At 39.0% G+C, this 20969-nt stretch overlaps 1 protein-coding gene across 4 annotated transcripts in view; it reads left to right on the top strand.

Annotated features, from left to right (window-relative positions):
* The window catches only part of TGFBR1 (transforming growth factor beta receptor 1), a 49872-nt gene that overhangs the window by 14822 nt on the left and 14081 nt on the right, over nt 1–20969 (top strand). For 3 of the 4 annotated variants that reach the window (XM_053567734.1, XM_053567763.1, XM_053567753.1), the window contains exons 2-4: nt 10709–10948; nt 13244–13486; nt 19213–19443. In XM_053567734.1, coding sequence (XP_053423709.1) covers nt 10709–10948; nt 13244–13486; nt 19213–19443 — 714 coding nt within the window. The remainder of the gene's footprint in view (nt 1–10708; nt 10949–13243; nt 13487–19212; nt 19444–20969) is intronic. The other variant, XM_053567743.1, reaches the window with a different exon arrangement.

Genomic DNA, 20969 nt, shown 5'->3' with positions numbered 1-20969 from the left:
TCATTAAGTGAAATGCTTGCTTTGTGCCTTTTCCTTAATTTGATTATTTCAATTGGTTCTTACTCTACAGTTTACTAAGCTTTTTGAGAGCTTAGTAAAGTATTGAATTTTACTTTACTCAGTAAAGTATTGAACAAGTATTGAATTTTATCAGCTTTTTGTTTAAATCACCCAAACTGCCAAACTCTCTTATTCCTACATATGCGCATATATATAATATTTTTGTATATAATTTTTCTGGAATGACTTTGCTGTCTTCATTAGCCTTCTCACATCTTAGTTTAGATGTCCTCTTTCAGAGAAATCTCCCTTTTCTGTTTTCTGGCTCTGAACATTACATCACCATTTATCCCTGGCACATTTGTTCTCTACATTGTGAACTTAAGGGCAAGAATCTCATCGTAATCCACTCTGCCTTCCTAAAGGTGTATTCTTTCTTCTTATGCAGGTTACATACGCTGTTCTTTTCTGAGAAAAGGTGTTCAGGCCCTGCTTTCTGCTTCTAAAATTATTAACTACACAGCTCCATGAGCTCATTTCCACTGTGGCCCCAGAAGGTCTTTGGCTGTTGGCTGGCCCAGGTGTTATGCTCCTCCTCTTTAAGTCAGTGGCAGCTGGGCGTGGTTACCACTTCCTTCTCTTACCACAGTTCTATTTCATGCGTCATTCTCCAGCCCAGGATGGTCTGCCACTTGCATTTATGTTCATCACTAGGCCTCACTGTCTCTGCAGCCAAGTCACACATGATACTGCCTACTGCTGCTCTTGTTTTCCAAAGGGAAAAAGTTGAGTTTTTCATCTTGTCCTATTTGGGAGTAGTCATTATAGATTTTTCAATAATTCTTTTTTCCTTTCTGTGCTGTTAGAATAAATCTACTTTATGTTGATGTAGGTCTTAGGACTTTTCTGTTTCTTTATCTATAGAATAAGGGGCTAGGATCAGATACTTCTGTTAAGGTTTCTTCTAGTGTGAACATTTCATAATTAACGAGTTATTACTTGTTGGTTAGGGGCATTACATATAAATGTGCAGGCTGGACGTGTTCCACTTTGGGTTGGAACTGAAAGCATACTTCCTGTAGGTGTCTCCTGTGCTGCTGCAGTGAAGTTCTTGAGCTGGCCCTGTTCAAATAGTCGTATTGCTGAAAAACCCTGTGTGAGTATCTGTGAGTGAAGAAAGAGAAGTAATAGATACCATGAATGTTGTTTATGTGCACATATTTCGCTTTGTCCTATGTTACTGCCTCCTGGAGCTGTCTAGCATCTAGAACGGGAACTGGCACATAGTAGGAGCTCTAGAAAAATGCTTCTTCGTTACGTGCTGGGCACTGTGCTAAGTATTCCCTATAATTGTCTCATTAAGTCTTGGCCTGAGGTTGGTGCTGCTGTATCAGTGGTTCTCAACCTTCTTAATGCCGCCATGTATTTTCATTGTTACAAAGGGGTCGCGACCCACAAGTTGAGAACCGCTGTGCCATATGTTAAATGGAAGTGAGCTGAGGAAACTTAGGTTCAAGTGAGTTAAGTGACTCCTCAGATTAAGCAGCAGCTGGCCAGCAGATATAGGAGTTGAATTTAAGTCTTTTTTGTCTCTGAATTCCATGAGTTTAACGCATTCTTTTAAGATCCACTAGCCAAACTACAGTCTAATAAGAAACTGTGTAGAAGTATGCTTACTTTGAGGGAAAATAAGAAATTCAGTGACTGTTTTAGCACTCACCATCAGGCTTCTCCACTGCTTGGAGCCTGGGGCAAGGCAGAGTGCACACATCTGCTGTCTATATTAACATTCCCCTCAACTCAATGAAGTGGAGCAAAAACAAGATTCATGGGACAGGATCTTAATTGTAACCACACTGCCTACAGCTTTACTTCCTGCCCTTAAATAGTTTGGCCAAGTCCCTGTGCTTAAACATGGATTCTAAACTATCAGCTCCAGTGGCTATACAGTCTTCCATTTATGATTGTATCGTAATTTACTGTCATTGTATTGTCATTTTTATAGGTTGTTTTAGATCAACCAACATCTGTGTGCTTATCTTTGCTCTCATCTCCTATCATTTCCTTAGACTAAATTCAAGGAGTAGAATTAATGGATTCAAATACAGCAACTTTTGAAAGGCTCTTACTGTATTTTGGCAGAAGTTTTGAAATCATCACCACAAAGTGGCTGAACTCCATAGGACAAATATGATGAATTGAGGTTTGAAGGGAGTGTAGGGAAAAGGGAAGGAGCATAGAAAGACATTTTAATTTTTCTTTGTAACTTTGAATAGGTATAATACACTCAGATTTTTCAAAGTTCAAAAAGATCAAGTGGGTGTGTTGTGAAATGCCCCCTCTCATCCCTCTTCTCGGGGCACCCAGTTCCTTTCCTTGGAGGCCAGTGTTACCTAGTTCTTTTGTGTCCTTCCAGAGAGCTGTTTCGTAATAGATGTGAGCCAGAATGTGTATACCTTTCTTTCTTTTTCTTCTTTCTCTCCCACATAAAGAACATCATTTTTTTAAATATGACTATATGATCTTCATTTTTTAGTGGTACTTTACCAGTTCTATTGTTTTATGCATGGGAAAGATTAGAAACAATCTAATATAAATATTTAGGAAATCGATAGTGTGTTTAAGCGGCTTTGTACATGTGCTACATTCCTTAACGTGTCAGAGGATATGTTCATTTGTAATTTTGAAAGTGTAATGTTGCCCTCCATTTATATGGAGGGAGAAGGTATTCTGGACAATGGGATATGTTACTTCAAATAGGCTGAAAGGAGATACCTCAGTGGGAATTTTGGATAATTGAGAGCACTGAGAAATAGGAAAAGGAAGGCAGGAGGGGAAAAAGAGGAACATTGCTTGATTGGCCATTTTATTGAGGATTCTGCTTGTAGCAACCCTGCCCCCCACCCCCCACCCCCATGGTAATGAAATGTTCCCTGGATTATTATTTTTTTTTTTTTAAGAACGATACACTGGACCTGTCCTGGGTGCCAGGTACTAAACAAAGATCTAGGAACACAAATATGCAGAAAGTACTGACCCAGTCCCTGGCCTGGAGAAGTTCACAGTGTAGTGGAGGAAACAGATAAACCATTATAAAATGAAGCGTACGGCTATAATTGTTGTACCTTGAAGATATGAACCTAAATTGAATTAATCATAAAAATGAAATCATGGATGTGTGAGTCTATGTAACTTGTAAAATAATAGAATCTTACTATTGTGAAGATTGTAGAATTTTAGACCAACCTTTCATTCAGTGAAGGATGTCCCTACTTCACATCTTTCTGTTGGTAATTAAACCTTTGGGAAGTCATGACCTTTGGAGGCAGCCAATTCCATTGTAGGGGCAAGCTATAGTTTTTAGGAAATGATTTTTTTTTTTTTGTAGAGACAGAGTCTCACTTTATGGCCCTCAGTAGAGTGCCGTGGCCTCACACAGCTCACAGCAGCCTCCAACTCCTGGGCTTAAGCGATTCTCTTGCCTCAGCCTCCTGAGCAGAGGAAATGATTTTTTTTACAACACAAAATTTTGCTGCATCGTGTTATCACTATTTGATTTAGTGTTATGGTAAGATAAATGGACTCCCTTGCTAAAACGAAGTGGTCGTCTCCACAGCTAGGGTACTTTTCAGTTCTGATTTTAATTCTGGACTCCTATTTGCATGGCAGATTTATATTCAAGTGACACTAATTATTATACTGGGTATTTGTGGGATTTTGCACCCAGTTCTCCCGGTTTCCCTATCCTATTGATACAGTTAGCATTAAATAATGTTGGCTCCTTTAAAATCTGTTGTTAAACAAATTCCCCAAATCTGCTAAGCAGATCTTTATACTGGACTTGTGTGATTTATTTTATTTTGAAACTAAGTGTGCTTTTCTCCAGTATCAGTCAGCAATATGTTAACTAATCCACGGAGCCTTGGAGACTGGAAAAGGGAAGTATTATGGATAAACACATGCTTAGGAATTTAGGATTGCCCATGCTTTTAATGTGTGGGTAAAATTACAAATGATATTTCTTAAGCGCTTTAAAAATGGCAGAGGTAAATGGAAATTATCTGGGGAAATGTCTGGAAAAATCAAATTTTCATTCTGAAGCTCTAAATTTAGGGGTGAAAAGTTACCTAACCTAGAGGGGAATTTATGTGACATGATGCTGTGCATTTTGACAGGCTCACTTTGACATTATTGCCACAGGGTTGAGAAGAACCACTGAGTGCTGCGAGCAACAAAAACCAAGTTGGGAGGGGGCGGCGAGTGGGTGGGTGGGGTTTTAGGGATGTCTATGAAGATAAGTAGCATATCAAAAAAAGAAGAGGAAAATCCCTGCAGTATGCTTTACCTCAGAGGTAGATAGGAAGAAGAAAAGAGAGGAAAGCTTTAGAAAAGAGAGCAGGCGGGTTACTCAGAATAAGTGGAGCAGAGGGGTGGGTTTGATGGTTAAGGGGCTGGCACGAGTGTTGTAAAGGATTTGTTAAACCATCTGACTTTTGCCTGCACCTTTGCCAAAGGTGCTGTGACCTGCTTTTAACTGTAGGTAAGCCGACTGAGTAAGGGCCATCATGCCTATTAGATCTCTTCCTGCCCGTTGGTGCATATTCGTAGTGTTTGGGAGTACTCTTACTGCAAAGTAAAGTAAGATTGTGCTGTAGTGGGCAGGTAAGGTCAGAGTGGTGAACAGATTGGAGTTCAGTCTTTGGTGAAAGATGACTCCTTCCTTTTTAATATCCCTCTCTTCCTTTTTAACTGCTGAGCTGTCTCAGCAAGAAGGAACTCCCAGTCCTTCCAGAGTCTTTTTTTACCAGTAAGAGTGTTAGAGGAATAATGTGGTATTTTGTTTTGAATATATTGGCTTTGCACAGATAGATAGGCCAAGCAGAATGTTTCCTAGAGGTGGTTAAAATGAGTTTTGGGCACAGGTGAAGGCCAGGAGGTTTGGAAATGTAGATCTGAGGTGTAGCAAAGGGCTGAGTAGCTGAGTGCAGTGTAAAGGAAGCATAGTATCACGTAAGCTAACAAGGAAAGAGCGGCACTGTGTCATATCCTGGTACACTTAGACAGTGTTGAAGTCAACCAGAAAGGCATTAGTGGTGAATTTCAATCAGAAGTTTCAGTGGAGCTTTGGAAGGATGGAGGAGGCCAACAAGGGTTGAAAAAGTAGAGAGTATTGGAGTGTATGCACACCAAGAGGGACAGCTTGTGTGTGTGCTGTCACTCTAGGTCTGGGGAGACAAGTCTGGTGCTAATTTCTGATTCTCCAGCAAGATAGAAATGTCTGATCAATATACTACACATAGGCTGTCTGCCACTCCATTTCTTTGGCTGGACATGGGCTTGTGAATTAACCCTTGGAAGCTCTGGTCTCAGTTAGAAGTAATAGTGCTTCCAGGTGTGACATCAAGACACAGTGAAACGAGGCAACCATGGAAATCCTTTATGGTTGGGACCAAGAGCCAGCAGAGTATTTCTTACCTTGGGATTTATCACCCTGAGGCTGTAATGCAGTGAAAATAATAATCCCGAGGGTCCTGCTATCTCTTTACTGTTGTCACTTCCTCTGACGTGCTAGATGTTTGGTTTCTGATGGTCCTTCATAGCATACCAACATCTGCAGACTTTGACAATTCTGATTTATTCTGCGGTATTTGGGAATTTCACTGCTAGTCTGTATTGCCTGGCATGGGACCGACGGTTTTCTGTGAACAAACACAGTAGCATTTCCTTTCAGTGTTGAATCATACTGAAATTTCTGTGCAGATGTTGTAATGAGGATTAAACTTAAGTTAAATTTTAGTTGCAGGGGAACCACCAAGTTAGATAATTCAAGTAGTGATTAAATCAATAGGCTGAGCATCCCTAATCCACAATTGAAATGCTCTAATATTCAGAATGTTTTGAGCACTTAATAGAAACTTCGTTCCATACCCAAAGTCATTAAAGATATTGTGTGAATTACCTTCAGGTTATATGAATAAGGTGTATAGGAAAAAGAAATTAATCTCCTATTTAGACATGGGTGCCCTTCCGATGATAGCTCATTATGTATATGCAAATATTCCACAACCTGAAAAAAATCCAAAATCTACTTCTGGTCCCAAGCATTTCTCTTCACTCAACTTTTAATATCTTTCTATGCATAGCCAAGTTGGTACATGCATAGGATACAGCAACTCATTCTGCCTTACTTTTCTGTCCAGAGGCTGGAGTTTTCTTTTGACCTTTATTGTAAAGTATATCCAGATTTCAGAATTGTTAAAGTGTGGGGAAATGTGCATCTCAAAATTAAGAAAGCTATGCCTACTGGTAGAGACTGGAGCATGGAAGTGAAAGAATATTACAGAGCTACTAAATATAAACAGAGAGTTTGGTTCTTTTTTTGGTGTGGGAAAGAGGGTTTGGTTCTTTGCTTTCAAGCAGAAAAGTCAATCAAGGGATTGAAACACAGCTATGCTATTGATCCACCTGGGATTCTTTAATGTTTAGGGTTACTTAGCAGAGAGATAGCAAAATAGAAAATATATTGATATGTATACATGTATATATTTTTTAAGAGACAGAGTCTCACTTTGTTTCCCTCGGTAGTGCCGTGGCGTCACAGCTCACAGCAACCTTCAGCTCCTGGGCTTAGGCGATTCTCTTGCCTCAGCCTCCTGAATAGCTGGAACTATAGGCGCCCACCACAACGCCCGGCTATTTTTTGTTGCAGTTTGGCCAGGGCTGGTCTCAAACCCGCCAACCTTGGTATATGGGGCTGGTGTCCTACTCACTGAGCCACAGGTGCTGCCCAAAATAGAAAATATTTATGTGTATTTCATTCATGTTCATGATGAGTGATGTAGTGGGGATTCACATCCATCTATAACCTGAACTGAATATTGTTATAATTCGTTTTGTTTCTCTTAAGTTTTGGTTTCTTCATTAATGAAATGACAGAACTAGATTAAAACTGGATGATCTTCCTGTGATCCTATCTAGTATTCTACAGTGGGATTTTAGGCACTATGGGAAGAGGTGTTCCTTTGGTGGCCTACCAGTAAAAACATGTTTGAAATAATGACATTTATCATATGTGAGAATCCTGTGCTTATATAATATTTTATATTAGTTTCCTAATGTGCTAATGTATAGTATCTCATTGATGATCTCAGTGAGATGATGAAATAAGTGAGGAAAGTATTATATTTACTTTACTAATGAGATGAAACTGTTGTGGTTAGTAACTTGAAAAGATATTTAAATTTGATGATCTTACTTGACATGCTAGCAACTAAGGATGAAATCCTACTACTGAGGGGGGATAAAAACAGTCAAATAGCTCTTTCACCTTTATCAAGCTAGCAAATTGTACATATTCCCAAGTTCTGATTTGAATGCCATGTGAAACTCTTCTTGATATCTCTTCTTCCTCAGCAGAATTGAAGCACTTTGATCCTTCTTCTTGGGACTTTTGAGTTTAATTATGTAATTAATTAAACTACCAGTGAACTACTTAATTAAACTACCAGTGAACTACTTAAGAGCAAATAACCTTATCCATCCTTACACCTCATAGCCAACATAGTAGCCAGCTTGTAGGGATGCTCAGTGAGTAATTGCAGAGTTGAATGTTTTTAGATTATCTTTGAAATGAAAATATTTTTAAGAAATTTGTATACAACTCTTAGACTCCCCCTTCCTTTCCTGATACTGTGATCTCTTGTTTGGGAAACAATGTTTTAGCAAATATTTTTCTGATCACAATCTGTCTCTTCTTAAGGCAATGAAAGAGACTTTAACAACAAACTGTAAATAGATTGATTTGTGCTATTCTAAAGGTATGCACAGAGAGCTGTGGAACATGTCAGAAGGGTAGGGGAAAGGTTTAGAAACATATCAGGGGAAAGATCTTGTTTGAATAGGGTCTTAAAGGATCAGAGGCAGATAAGAGGACGGGCTTAAACTAGGCAGAGAGATAGTATGTGTAAAGACCAAACTCATAAAAGACATGGTTATTATAATGGTGAGAAGTATATGGCCTTATACCACATTGGTAATGTGAAAGGTAAGTTGGAACCCTAAAGTAGAAAGAAATCTTAATTGTTAGACCAAGTGTTTAGCCCCTATCTTATATATACCAGGGGAGCTACTGATGCTTTTAACACTGGGAGAGTATTCATGGAATTATTTTTTGTATATAGCAGTTATCACCTTGTATTATAATGTTCTTTTTCACTAGTCATTGAAGCTCTTCAAGGGCCATTACCATCAGTTATTAATCTTTGTATGCGAAGCTTTTGGTAGAATAACGGGTAAAAGTAATGCTTAGGAAACACAGGTAGAGTAACTAATCCTGAGTGAAGAGGATTTAGGAGAGAATGACGACAGTCTCCCCAGTGGTAGCTTTAGTCCTAGACTTCTTTGTTCTGTTGAAAGCTATAGATCTTCTCCTTGAAAATGCAAACGCATGCATTCGGCCTGTGGTTTCATGGGACTCCGGTACCTCTGAAGCCAGTCCATAAATTCTTGATTCAGAATCCCTCCTTAGGAAGTTATGCCCAGAGAACCTATTAATATAATCACCATCAAACGTCATCATGAATAACAGCAAGTATCTCTTTTAACAGTCTTTAAATAGATTATGATGTATCCCTTTCTTGTACTTTTCTTGAGTTCCCTTTATCCTTAGGAAGAGATACGTCAAATTGCTATCTGAACTATTTATGAAGAAAACATGTTTATAGTGATAAAGGTAAAACTTTATCACTAAAAGACTTTTATCACTATAAATCTCTCCAAGAGAAATTAGGTGCAGATTTCCAGGTATCCTGTCCTGGTGGAGTAGCATAGATGGCTTTAATTTTCTCAACGTGATGTATTGACATGGTGAGTGTTGTCAATCAGGAAAGCTCACCTGGGCTTGGGTGTCCAGGGTTTTTATTGGGGCCAGGGACATAGTCTTGCAAGATCTGCATGACTGGTTTCAGCTACTCAGACTCTATCCCTCCACTGCAATAATAGGTGTTTGCTATAAAACATTATAGCATAAATTGTCTGATCAAGCTGGAATCACGTAACCCAAGGCCTCAAGCATATGAAAACATTCTTATCAGGGAAAATGTTCCAAAATCTCAGGGCTCATCTCCTAGGAACCAGCCAAGGCCAGTTCTGAAGACCATACTTTCTTGGGAATGTGCAGGGTTTGAGCAATTCAGGCCTGAGGAGTTAATCATTTCCTGTACAGCAAGTTAGCTGCTCAGGGAGTTAGCTTCCTTCCCGCCTTCCTGTCTGTCTGCCTAACCACCCTTTTCCTTGATGCTGTGGACCTTCCTGGGCTGATCATAGATGGCCATTCTACTTAATTTCACCTGCCAATAGGTAATCGGAAAGTTTGATTTAACATGTCTGTGCTTTACTACTTGAGACCATGGTGAAATGTAAGTGCCCAGTCTACCATTCATTCAACAAGTAATTTTTTTTTTTTGAGACAGAGTCTCACTATGTCACCCTAGGTAGAGTGCTGTGGTGTCACAGCCCATAGCAACCTCAAACTCTTGGGCTCAAGCGATTCCCTTGCCTCAGCCTCCCAAGTAGCTGGGACTATGGGCATCTGCCACAATACCTGGCTATTTATTTTTTTGGTTGTAGTTGTCATTGTTTGGCAAGCCCGGGCTGGATTTGAATCCGCCAGTTCCGGTGTATGTGGCTGGTGCCCTAGCCCTTGAGTTACAGGCGCCTTGAGTTACAGGCGCCTTGAGTTACAGGCGCCGAGCCTCAACAAGTAATTTTTGAATGTTGCACTGTGTCAAACTTACTGCTAGACAGCAGATTTACAGAAATGATAAATGCAAGTCTGGTGGCCCCAGGAGCTTACAGTTTCATAGAAGAGGGAAAAACAAAAGTAGCTACTCTGGTAAGCAGTGTGTGCCTTGGGGATCTGTTAATGTCACTGGAGAGCATGGTCGAGTGTGTGTATCTGTGTACTAGAGGGTGTTGGAATTAGAAGGCTTCCCTGAAGAGGTTACTCCTAGATTTGAGCCATAGAGATCAAATAGATACAAGTGGACATGGACCTAGTGTTTCTCAGTCATTTCCAAAGCTAGGTTGCCTATGCGGTAGGAGCATATTTGTGCTGTTAATGTTGTAGTCTGGATGGCTTCCCGGAGAGTTTTGGGGTCAATTCTAGCTAGAAGATACATGTTTTATGGTTTGCCCCAAGGGGAATAGGGAGTGTCTGGCTCAATATGAATCTGTTTCTATTACTCCATTACCATAAAGCCACTGAAGTGGCATTTCCAACTTAACAACGAAAGAGTGATAGTGTTTTCACATGTTGTTCCCCAGCGGAGGAGTATGTGAATTTATAGTTTGGGGGTGATAAGAACAAGTATAGCCATTAAAATTTAAATAAACTTTGTTTGAAATGAGGGCAAATATTTGCCTTACCTCAGTGAAATTGTATGTAACAAAAGTTGTTCTGTACTTGAAAGTAAGAAGTTTTTAGGGGAAAAAACCTGGGTCTAATTTTATGTACATTTCTTTAAGCTTTTGCATGGATGTGGTTCTCAACAGAATTTGGAACTTGTAAGAGAAACAGTTATTTTTTGAACAGTGCATGGAAATTGTGTGATAATAGGATCAAGAATGTCCCCAAAGAGTGAATGTTGGATATTTTCATACTATTAACCTTGAGATTTTTTCTAATAAAAATTTTTTCTCTTTTTTCCAGCATTACAGTGTTTCTGCCACCTCTGCACAAAAGACAATTTTACTTGTGTGACAGATGGGCTCTGCTTTGTCTCTGTCACAGAGACCACGGACAAAGTTATACACAATAGCATGTGTATAGCTGAAATTGACTTAATTCCTCGAGATAGGCCATTTGTATGTGCACCCTCTTCAAAAACTGGGTCTACAACATACTGCTGCAATCAAGACCATTGCAATAAAATAGAACTCCCAACAACTGGTAAGTTACTGGATAAGATTTTTTTTTTCCTGAACACTGCAAGTAAAGTCTTAAAAGTCTGACTATGATTTTAGAACTGGAAGGGATCGTAGGTATCATCTAGCCCAAGTTTAGAGGCAAGAAGTAACTTGTCCATGGTTGTACTGTTACAAGAGTAGCCAAGATCCTGCCTCTGGGGTATGTGTTGTTTGAGAAGCTGGTCCCAGAACAGAATTTCTCTGAGGTCTCTTATGCCTAAAAGGATAGCCTCATAAAAGCAAATTCTGACAAGCCCACAGCAGCACTGTGTCCTCAGAGTCCCCACCCTGTCCTCAGAGTGAATTTCTTCTCATGTAAGGCTTCTACCTTTTAAAGCGATCAGCAGCCTTTTAATTGGGCAGGGGTCGAGAGTTGAGAGCAGTGCTGAACAGTCCAGGTATTTTCGTTTTGTAATTTCACCTTGCTTATGATCTATATATATAAATTTATTCTACGTGATTTTGAAATTTTTGGTTCTTCACCCATAGTTTACATTTGAAAATGCCTGGGAAGAGCCATTTGAAAGCTTTATAAACTCTTTAATTTTAAGGTTCTTTTTTAAGATGAAAGTGTGAGCACATGAATTTAAGTCTTTCACCATTTTCCCCAAGTCCCAAATTCCTGATCTAATAGGAATGAACAAAGCAATAGAAAAATGAAGGAAACCTATATTAGTACTAGTGGAAATAATGGAATAATGTCTCCTACATGCTAACGCTTTTGAGGAACTTCTGTACTGTATAGTACAGGTGACACCAGACTAGTAAAGGGAGACTAACCGTGCTAGATAGAAGTGAAAGGACCTCTCAAAAAGTCCCACCAGTACCTTGAGATGAGGGGTTGAGGATGAGGTTAGGCTACAGGGGCAAACTCTCGATTCTCTTCTAGGAAGCACCTGGTTTCAGTGCTCAGAGGAGAGACCACGGTCTCACTTTTCCACTCAGATTGGTCCAGACCTAATTTAATAAAGTAAGAAGCAGTGTGGTAACGCAGGGGGGAAAGGCCATTCTTACGAGTTGCAGAAGGAAAGTCAAGCTCCCTATGGTAAGGCTCTGTCAGGCTATAATTTCTGTGTGACTTTTATGAAGGCATCTGCAGTTCTAATGTCAAAGAAAATGAAGTACTCAGAACTGGGTAAGTTAGAGTGGTTGTCATCTGTCTTGTGAAATAGTTTACCACATTACGGAGGAATATTCAGGCAGTCCAGTGTCTATTTTCAGTTTTCATTATGAAATGCTTTCAGATGAAAAGCTCAATTAATGAATGTTTTTTTAAAAATACAGTGTTAAGAGTGAACAGCAGACTGGATGCTGGAATTTTGTAGTCAAGTTTGAAACAAACTTAAGGCAAGACAAGCTTGAGAAATTGTGTTATAATTCAGAGAAAAAGACAATTGTTGAGCAAATTGAGACCTTTAAAGGATAGATCCAGATGACCCAGTTTGTTTATTATCAAAATTAAAAAAAAAAAAAGGCACAACAGCAGAAAGAGAAGAATATCAGGCAAAGCTAATGGAAAAATATTAACCCAGATACATATAATAAAATCTATCAATTCAAGAATTAAAAAATTACATAAGCATTTGGCAGAAATAAATGCTGGGCACCTATTAAAGGGGAAAAAGTTCACATTTTCTGCTTTAAATATCAGAGAACAATGAATTGTATATAACGTTAAATGTTGTCACCCAAAGGCAACAGCCATCTTTCAGTAATTAAGTATTTAATTTGCAAGGATCCATACGGATTCTTCCTGAAAGAAGTTACTAAAATTAGGATTCTCTGTGGTGATATATATACTAAATTGTGAGCTGTTTGGGGGTGGTGAAGCTATAGGTTTTTTTTTTTTTTACTTTTTGCCCATCTATATTTATATATACTTTTGCCTGCTACCAGCATATAATGGCCTTGGAACAAGAAGACAAGTCAAAAGTACTTTAAAAAAAAAAAAGACTTGAGAAGATGTTAATGGAGTTGTGCCAGGTTATTCGTTTATTGTGACCTGAGGTGATAAGTGGGGAGGGTGTCAGTGATAGCTGGCCTTGTGATTCTGGATGATGGCTGGAGAACATAGGAAGAGAAGTGGGTGCTGACAGAGCTGGGGACCATACAGGGAGGACCCCTGGGGGAGAAGACCAAGGGATTTGTGGGTTTGAGCCTGATGAGCTGTTGTAAAGAGGCTTTTTGACTAAGTGGGAGCAGTGGCCAACTGCAGAAATCATGGAGGGTTGGGAAGACGTGGGTGCCACCTACAGTGTTCTTGTTTATTTCACTTGAGGCCCTTTTTCAGTAAAGCCGTCACCTGGCCTTGGTCCTGTGGAACTGGCAGCGGTCATTGCTGGGCCGGTCTGCTTCGTCTGCATCTCTCTCATGTTGATGGTCTATATCTGCCATAACCGCACCGTGATCCACCATCGAGTGCCAAATGAAGAGGACCCTTCTTTAGATCGCCCTTTTATTTCAGAGGGTACTACATTAAAAGATTTAATTTATGATATGACCACATCAGGTTCTGGATCAGGTAATGTAATTGTTTCATCTTTTTCCTAAGAAGTCTTAAAATTTCACCGTATTTATTAATTTGCTAAGTTTGTTAAAATTTGAGATAGTGTAAACAATGTTCCGGGTTCGAGCCTCATAAAGGTCGTTAAGCTTGGGCTGTATTTGACTGTGGCTAGTTTAGTATAGACAGAATAGAACTTTTACTTTTGAAATGAGTCAGTAAATCAGCTCCATAGTTGTATAATTTCAAAGCATTCTCTCCTATATAATCTAAATTTGCTTCTCATGACTACGTAAGGTAGAAAGGATAAGGACTATTATTCTCATATAAATGAGGCTGAAGTTCAAAGATATTCAAACAGTCTGCAGCTACCCATTCTATTCAGGATTACTTGGCAGTGTTATTTTTATATTTGAAAGCAGGCATGAGAGAAATGTGTTTGGAATTATAAGGTTATTTGCTTCTTTTGACATTATGAAATTGCTGTCTTTAGTGCAGGTTTTTTTTCCAATTTTTATTATACTAATGAATTCTCAGTCATTTTCTCACTTCAGAAAAAATCTAATCACCTTGTGATTTAATATAGCTTTGTGTGAGTCTATGGGCCCCTTTGAGTTTGCTTTTCTCCTTTCTTTTTGTTGAGTTTTGTGAGATCAAAAATAGATTGGGTAATTGCCAGAATCATCCCAACGTGGATTTTGGAATAGCAATGCTGCGTGTTTCAACGAAAGCAGAATTTTACTTTTTTTTGCACATTGTTTGGAAGGATACCAAGAGAGGAGCACCTCTGTCCCCTACATTTTTGGAATTTGATACTTGGCCAGGAATTGATAGATCTGGATTCCAGTTCAAGCTTTGTCATTGAACTTGGTTAAACAGTGTTTCCTCTTTAGGCTTCTATTTCCTCATCAGAAATATGGAACAGATATTATTGCCAAGAATACTTGAAGTGGTTTGTTAAGAATTTTAAATGGAGGCGGCGCCTGTGGCTGAGTGAGTAGGGCACCAGCCCCATATACCGAGGGTGGCGGGTTCAAACCTGGCCCCGGCCAAACGGCAACAAAAAATAGCTGGGTGTTGTGGTGGGCGCTTGTGGTCCCAGCTACTCGGGAGGCTGAGCCTGAGAATCACCTAAGCCCAAGAGCTGGAGGTTGCTGTGAGCTGTGATGCCACGGCACTGTACCGAGGGTGACAAAGTGAGACTTTGTCTCTTAAAAAAAAAAAAAAAGACTTTTAAATGGGATGTGCTATCCTTCGAAAAGTATAAATCATCTTCAAATCAGAGCAAAATTCTGGATAAAGTGAAAATTTGAAAACATGTAAAAGGAACACTAAAGCAGAAGTTATGACTGGGCAAGAATGTAACACTGAAGCACAAAATCATATGTAATATTAAAGAAAACTTACAGAATGGCAAATGTCTATTTTAAGGAAATGAAGGATATATTGCTACGTATGCGTATCTGTTCATTCATTTAGGTATGAAAAGTTGGTTTCATTACCTGAAGTCTTCCGTAAAATTTTGCCATATATATTCAATAAATGAGCTCTGTTCTTGACCACTAGGACATATGCAGGCTTGGGTGAGAGCCCAGATCTTTTACGGCAACCTTAGGGACGCCTGAGACAGTTGTGGGAGGAAGGCAATGAGAGGTTGGACTGAGCTGGAGCAGCCTTAGTGCTGAAGATGTGGCAGTCTTTGTGTAGACATTATGGAGAGAGGTTATTTTAGGGCTTTGCTGCTGTTTCCCATTGATTCCTAGTTCACATCATTCCCAGAGATACCCTGCTGCAGAACTGTGATAAACAAGGACCAAAGTTACAGAAAATTCGTGTGGCTATATACCATTTTGAATTAATCCCTTAGACATGTTCTCTTGTCACCAGACTTATACCCAGGGAAATCACAGCAGTTTATACCAGTTGGTACAGTGGAACAAGCCTATAAATGATTAAAAGAAATTGCTGTGTGCATGGCAATTGATTTTTCTTTTTTCATTCTTTCTTTCCCCCCACCCCCTGAATACACTTTAGTCGTTTTTGTTTACTACTAAAACTCTGCGATTTCAAAATTAACATTGTGGCTGTGAGCTTCTTAATAGACACCAGAAAAGGTTACAACCTTCACATTATTCTGCTATGCTTTGCCCGAATGGACCTTTTTGAGTCAGCTTCATGCAGAGTCTTTTGCTCACAATTTCACTTGGGAAGACTCAAGTCCTCAAGGATCACAGTGCACACAGCTATCAGAGGGCAGCTCCTGGGACGCTTTTGTTTATTTTTGGTATGTCTTTTCCAGATTGACATAGGCAGAATTATCTTCTGAGTGATCAAGACGTACTTCCCATTGAACTTTTTTTCCAGTTCACATACAAACCAGATTTGGATTTCTGGAAAGATTTCAGTTGCTGAAAGGGAACAAAGATTATGATAGCTTCCTGACCCCCACCGACTTAAGTTTCCTTGCTTGTTCTATTCAGCTCTCTGAGTTGAGGTCTGAGTTCATCTTCAGCTCCAGAGGAGTCTGGGAAACATCAGTCTTAAATCCAGAGCTTTTCACCCTTGGGCTCATGATGATGGCACTTGAGCATGGCCTTCTCCTGCTGACAGCCTGCTTAGGGAGAGCATGATTTCTGAATAAGAATATGTTTGCCTTTTAAGATGTGGGCATGAAATTAAGAGTGGAATTTTTCTTTTTTGTATATATTTCTGGATCCATTGGGGACCACAGCTCTCTGTTGTCTGAAAGCTTTTCTCCCTCTTATGCCTTACCCTGCAAAAACTTGTCTGTATCGCTTGCTAGTTGACATGGCATCCTTGAGTTCTTTCATCTTTAAAAGGAAAGCAATGAACCCTGCCCTGCACTCGTCATTGGATTGTTGTGATTGGATTGTTATAAAATTCAGATGAGACAAAATCTCTTCACGAAAGCACTTGGTAAATCGTAAAGTTAATGTCCAAATGACAAGTGTTAATCTTAGTAAAAACATATTTGGAAGAAAAATCTGATATCAGTATCTATTTGGTGTGATACAAAAAGGCTGGGCACTTTTGCATAGCAGAATAATGTGAAGGTTGGAACCTTTTCTAGTGTCTATTAAGCTTTTGTTGTGTTGCGTTTTGTTTTGTTTTGAGACATAGTCTCTCTCTGTCACCCTGGGTAGAGTGCCATGGCGTCATAGCTCATAGCAACCTCAGTCTCTTGGGCTCAAGTGATTCTCCTGCCTCAGCCTCCTGAGTAGCTGGGACTACAGGAAAGCTTAGTTTAAGGCCTCCTTTCTTTATCATCGTTCTGTGTACTGAATTCCCTCAAAACTTACATACCCAAGCCATCTTTTGTTGAATGGTAGTGGAAAATGCCATCTGTTTCCCTTCTATTCACTATAAAGCCTAAATGCCACCTTATGCATGGGTCTTGTGCCTGTGAATACAGAAAATATCTATTTATAATACCTTTTTTAGTTCTTTCACTTAATGAGGAAAAGGTAAAACTAAACATTTCCTGTTTGGATTCACATGTTTACTACCCAGCATCATGACGTTGAGGAATATCCTATCTCTACCTCTCAAGGACTGTACTTTTAATAAGGAAGACAGGGTTCTGGCAGCCCTGACCAAGTGTGTGAGTGCGCATGCGCACATGTGCCAGTGTTTGAAAGAGCGAGTCCCTGGGCCAGTGCTGGCTGTGTCTTGTGCCTGCTTCTGATGCCTGCTGCTCAGGTCTTATTTTACTGCATGTCAGGCTGCTGGGCTGTTGGAATTTTTTCTTAAGCTGTTCTAAAGGTACAAAAGAGTAAAGCAGAGAATATAGTGATCTAAATTAGGTCAGCTGAATTTTGGTGAATTTTTTTAAATTTCAGAATATTATGGGGCTACAGGTGTTTTGGTTACATGGCTTGCTTTTGTACTGCCTGAGTCAGAGTTGTAAGTGTGCCCATCACTCAGATGGTGTACATCGTACCTGTTAGGTGTGACCCACACACACACATGCATGATTTCCATTGGGTTTTATTTCCATCTGTACACGAATGCTGTTGAGTTACTTTTGTCATTAGCAGATAATTGTAATTTTTATAAATGCTCAAGTATTCCTGTGAGCTGTTGTAACCCAATATAGATAATTTGATGAATCTAGATTTGGTTTCAGTTCTGCATCTAGAATCCAGTGGTAAGGGAAGACAGAAATTCCCCTTGCTCTGGTAGCCTTTCTTGACTATACCATTCACACAAGTCCTGAACCTGTCAGGCATTTTCAGGCTTCCTGCTTGTGATCCCTTTTTCTTCTTTATAACTTTGTAACTTCCAGATTAGCCTCCTGAAATTAACTCTTACAATACGCTTCTAAGTACATGTTATGGCCTTTAAAAGGTTTTAAGAAAATTTAATAAATTAGTTTTTATAGTAAGCAATACTTAATCAGGAATTAATTATTCATAGTACAGAAGAGCTCCTTGATTTAAATAAGAATTTGAAACACATCTATTTTTAACTTGCAGTCTCTTTATAAACATAAACAATTATTAATAATTGCTACTATTCTGCAAGAGGTAGGGAGGGTAGAGCGAAGGAACAAAAGGACCCATTTGAGAAAAAAGAAGAACAAAAAGTTTCTAATACTATAAAGACTCAACACTTGGATTTATAAGCATTTCACATCAGGGAACCAAAGAGAGCAGATTATTCCATTTACTGTCATTGGGTTAATTTGATCTAGCAAGCAGCTTTGAATAAAGATTATAAATGTCCATACTTATGTGTACATAGATTGTATAAATAAAATACTAGCATAGAGCATGATGTACACTGGCTTTTTACTCTGTTAGTGTCAGTGTAATTTAAAATGATAGTTCCTTAGCAGATGGGAGCTATGCTACTAAGTGATCATATCCGATATAGTGTCACTTTAATGTTACAGGTATGTAGTTAAATCCTTTTAAATGAAATAAGTATACCAATATTTTAAAATATATATTTTGAAATAAGACAAGTCAGTTAATGAAAAAAAAAAGTGTCCCGTTTCTAAGGTAAGTTACTTGGCATTGTTCTTTAGAAATACTGGTATTGCCTATTCCTAACAAGTAAATTTTGTGCCTTGAAATAGTTTCTGTGACGATTTTTACTGATTCATTGAAAGTTAGGCCAGGGCTTTCTGTTTCTGTATCCACATCCTTTTCTCTGCCCATCAGTAAAACCATAACCAAATTCATCTTTCTAAAATAGGATTTTAAAAATTATCTCTACCCCACCCCATTCATGGTCCTTTTTTTCAGAAACCTCTAACGGTTCCTTTTTAAACCTAAATCTCTCAGTGGCTATTTTGAACTTGAGCACTCTTTTCCTTCTGGTGACAGCTTATCTTCTCTTCCCTGCTTTGCCACACACAGGCTCTCTGGTTATCCCAAGTGTCCCCAAACGCACATCCTTCCTCTCCTTCTCCTGACCTTGCTTGCATCTTCCCCCTACCTCACCACCTAGAAGGGTCTATAATGGACAGTCAAAATTCAACTTACTTTACAAAGCCTACTTTTACCCTTCAGACAGGAGTTTCTGGATTCTCTTATGGTATTTATTATCTTATTTTCCTTTTTTCGTTATTTAATCGCAAATGTGGGCTATATTTCCCCAGTGAGACTGTAAAATATTGTAAGGAATAATACCTTTCTGGGTCACTCTTTAGTACCAAATACGAAACACATATTATTGTTGATAGATTCTGTGAAAAACTGTTTGTTTTTTATCTTTAGGTTTACCATTGCTTGTTCAGAGAACAATTGCGAGAACTATTGTGTTACAAGAAAGCATTGGCAAGGGTCGATTTGGAGAAGTTTGGCGAGGAAAGTGGAGGGGAGAAGAAGTTGCCGTTAAGATATTTTCCTCCAGAGAAGAGCGTTCCTGGTTCCGTGAGGCAGAGATCTATCAAACTGTAATGTTGCGTCATGAAAACATCCTGGGATTTATAGCAGCAGATAATAAAGGTGGGTAACATTTGCTTATATGACAAGATCTATGTAAGCATTTTTAAAGATATAGCTATGAAACAGCGTCAGATTCGATGAGAAAGAGATGTTTGCCATGTAAATTAGACTCATTAAGTCAAATACAATACATTAGAAACTTTTTAAAACAGGAACTTCTTAAAGATTTCACTCGTGACAACATGTTCCTAAATCTCTAATTGTTTTATAAAACGTAAACATTATCTTTTTTAGCTTGGTCAGATCTGTGGTCATCTTTTTCCTCCTCTCCCCTGTCATTTTCTTTAGCGTATTTATTTCTTCAAAATGTTAACAACGTTTAATGTTAGTTGGCGATTGTGGATGATTTTTATCATTTTCTTTTTGTTTCTCTGTATCTTCATAGTTATTTTACAACAAGCATGTATTGCTTCTGTATTTTTTAATTTTTATTTATAGAAAATTTGCAGGCACGGTGCCTGTAGCATAGTGGTTACAGCGCCGGCCACATGCACTGAGGCCGGTGGGTTCCAACCAGCCTGGGCCAGCTAAACAACAATGACAACTGGAACAACAACAAAAATAGCCGAGTGTTGTGGTGGGCACCTGTAGTCCCAGCTACTTGGGAGGCTGAAGCAAGAGAATCGTGTAAGCCCAAGAGTTTGGGGTTGCTGTGAGCTGTGATGCCCGAGGGCAACATAGTGAGATTCTGTCTCAAAAAAAAAAAAAAAAAAAAAGAAAGAAAAGAAAATTTGCAACATATAGAAAAGTAGAGAATTAGTATAACATTCCCTCATCATCTGGCTTCAGTAATTATCAGCTCACTGCCAGTTGTAATTGATCTCTGATCCTACCTACCCTGCCGGTAACTTCATTGTTTGAAGCCAATCCCAGAAAACATAACCCACTATAGATTAAACTTAAATAATCAGAAAACTTCTTTAAGAAACAATCATACTACTCTTGATGATTTTTAAAATGTCATTAAATATTTAGTCAGTTGCAAAGTTTTGCATTTGTCTCCTATTTTTAAAAATATTTATTTTTTTGAGACAAAGTCTTTCTCTGTTGCTCTAGGTAGAGTGCCATAGCGCCATCATAGCTTATAATAACCTCAAACTCTTGGGCTCAAAGGTTCCTCTTGCCTCAGCCTCCCAAGTAGCTAGGACTACAGGTGCCCAACCCTGTGCCTGGCTAATCTTTTCTATTTTTAGTAGAGACAGGGTCTCTCTCTTGCTCAGGCTGGTCTCCAACCCCTGAGCTCAAGCGATCCTTCACCTTGGCCTCCCAGAGTGCTAGGATTATAGGCATGAGCTACTGTGCCCAGCCTGCAGTAATTATTTATTCAAATTAGGATTGTAAGTCCACACATTGCATTTGGTTGCTATTTCTTTTATATCCCTTAAAATCTGTAGATTTCCCCCTCTGTCTTTTTTTTCTTCTCATAGTTTATTTGTTGAAGAAACTGGATTGTTTGTCTTGTAGGTCGTAATCACATTCTGCATTTTGCTACTTGAATTCCCATAATGTCTCTTTACTAGCTCTTT

Source organism: Nycticebus coucang, chromosome 2, assembly GCF_027406575.1.
Source record: "Nycticebus coucang isolate mNycCou1 chromosome 2, mNycCou1.pri, whole genome shotgun sequence".
Classification (NCBI taxonomy): Eukaryota; Metazoa; Chordata; class Mammalia; order Primates; family Lorisidae; genus Nycticebus; species Nycticebus coucang.
Note: the sequence above shows the minus strand (reverse complement) of the source record. Positions and strands in the feature narration are given on the sequence as shown.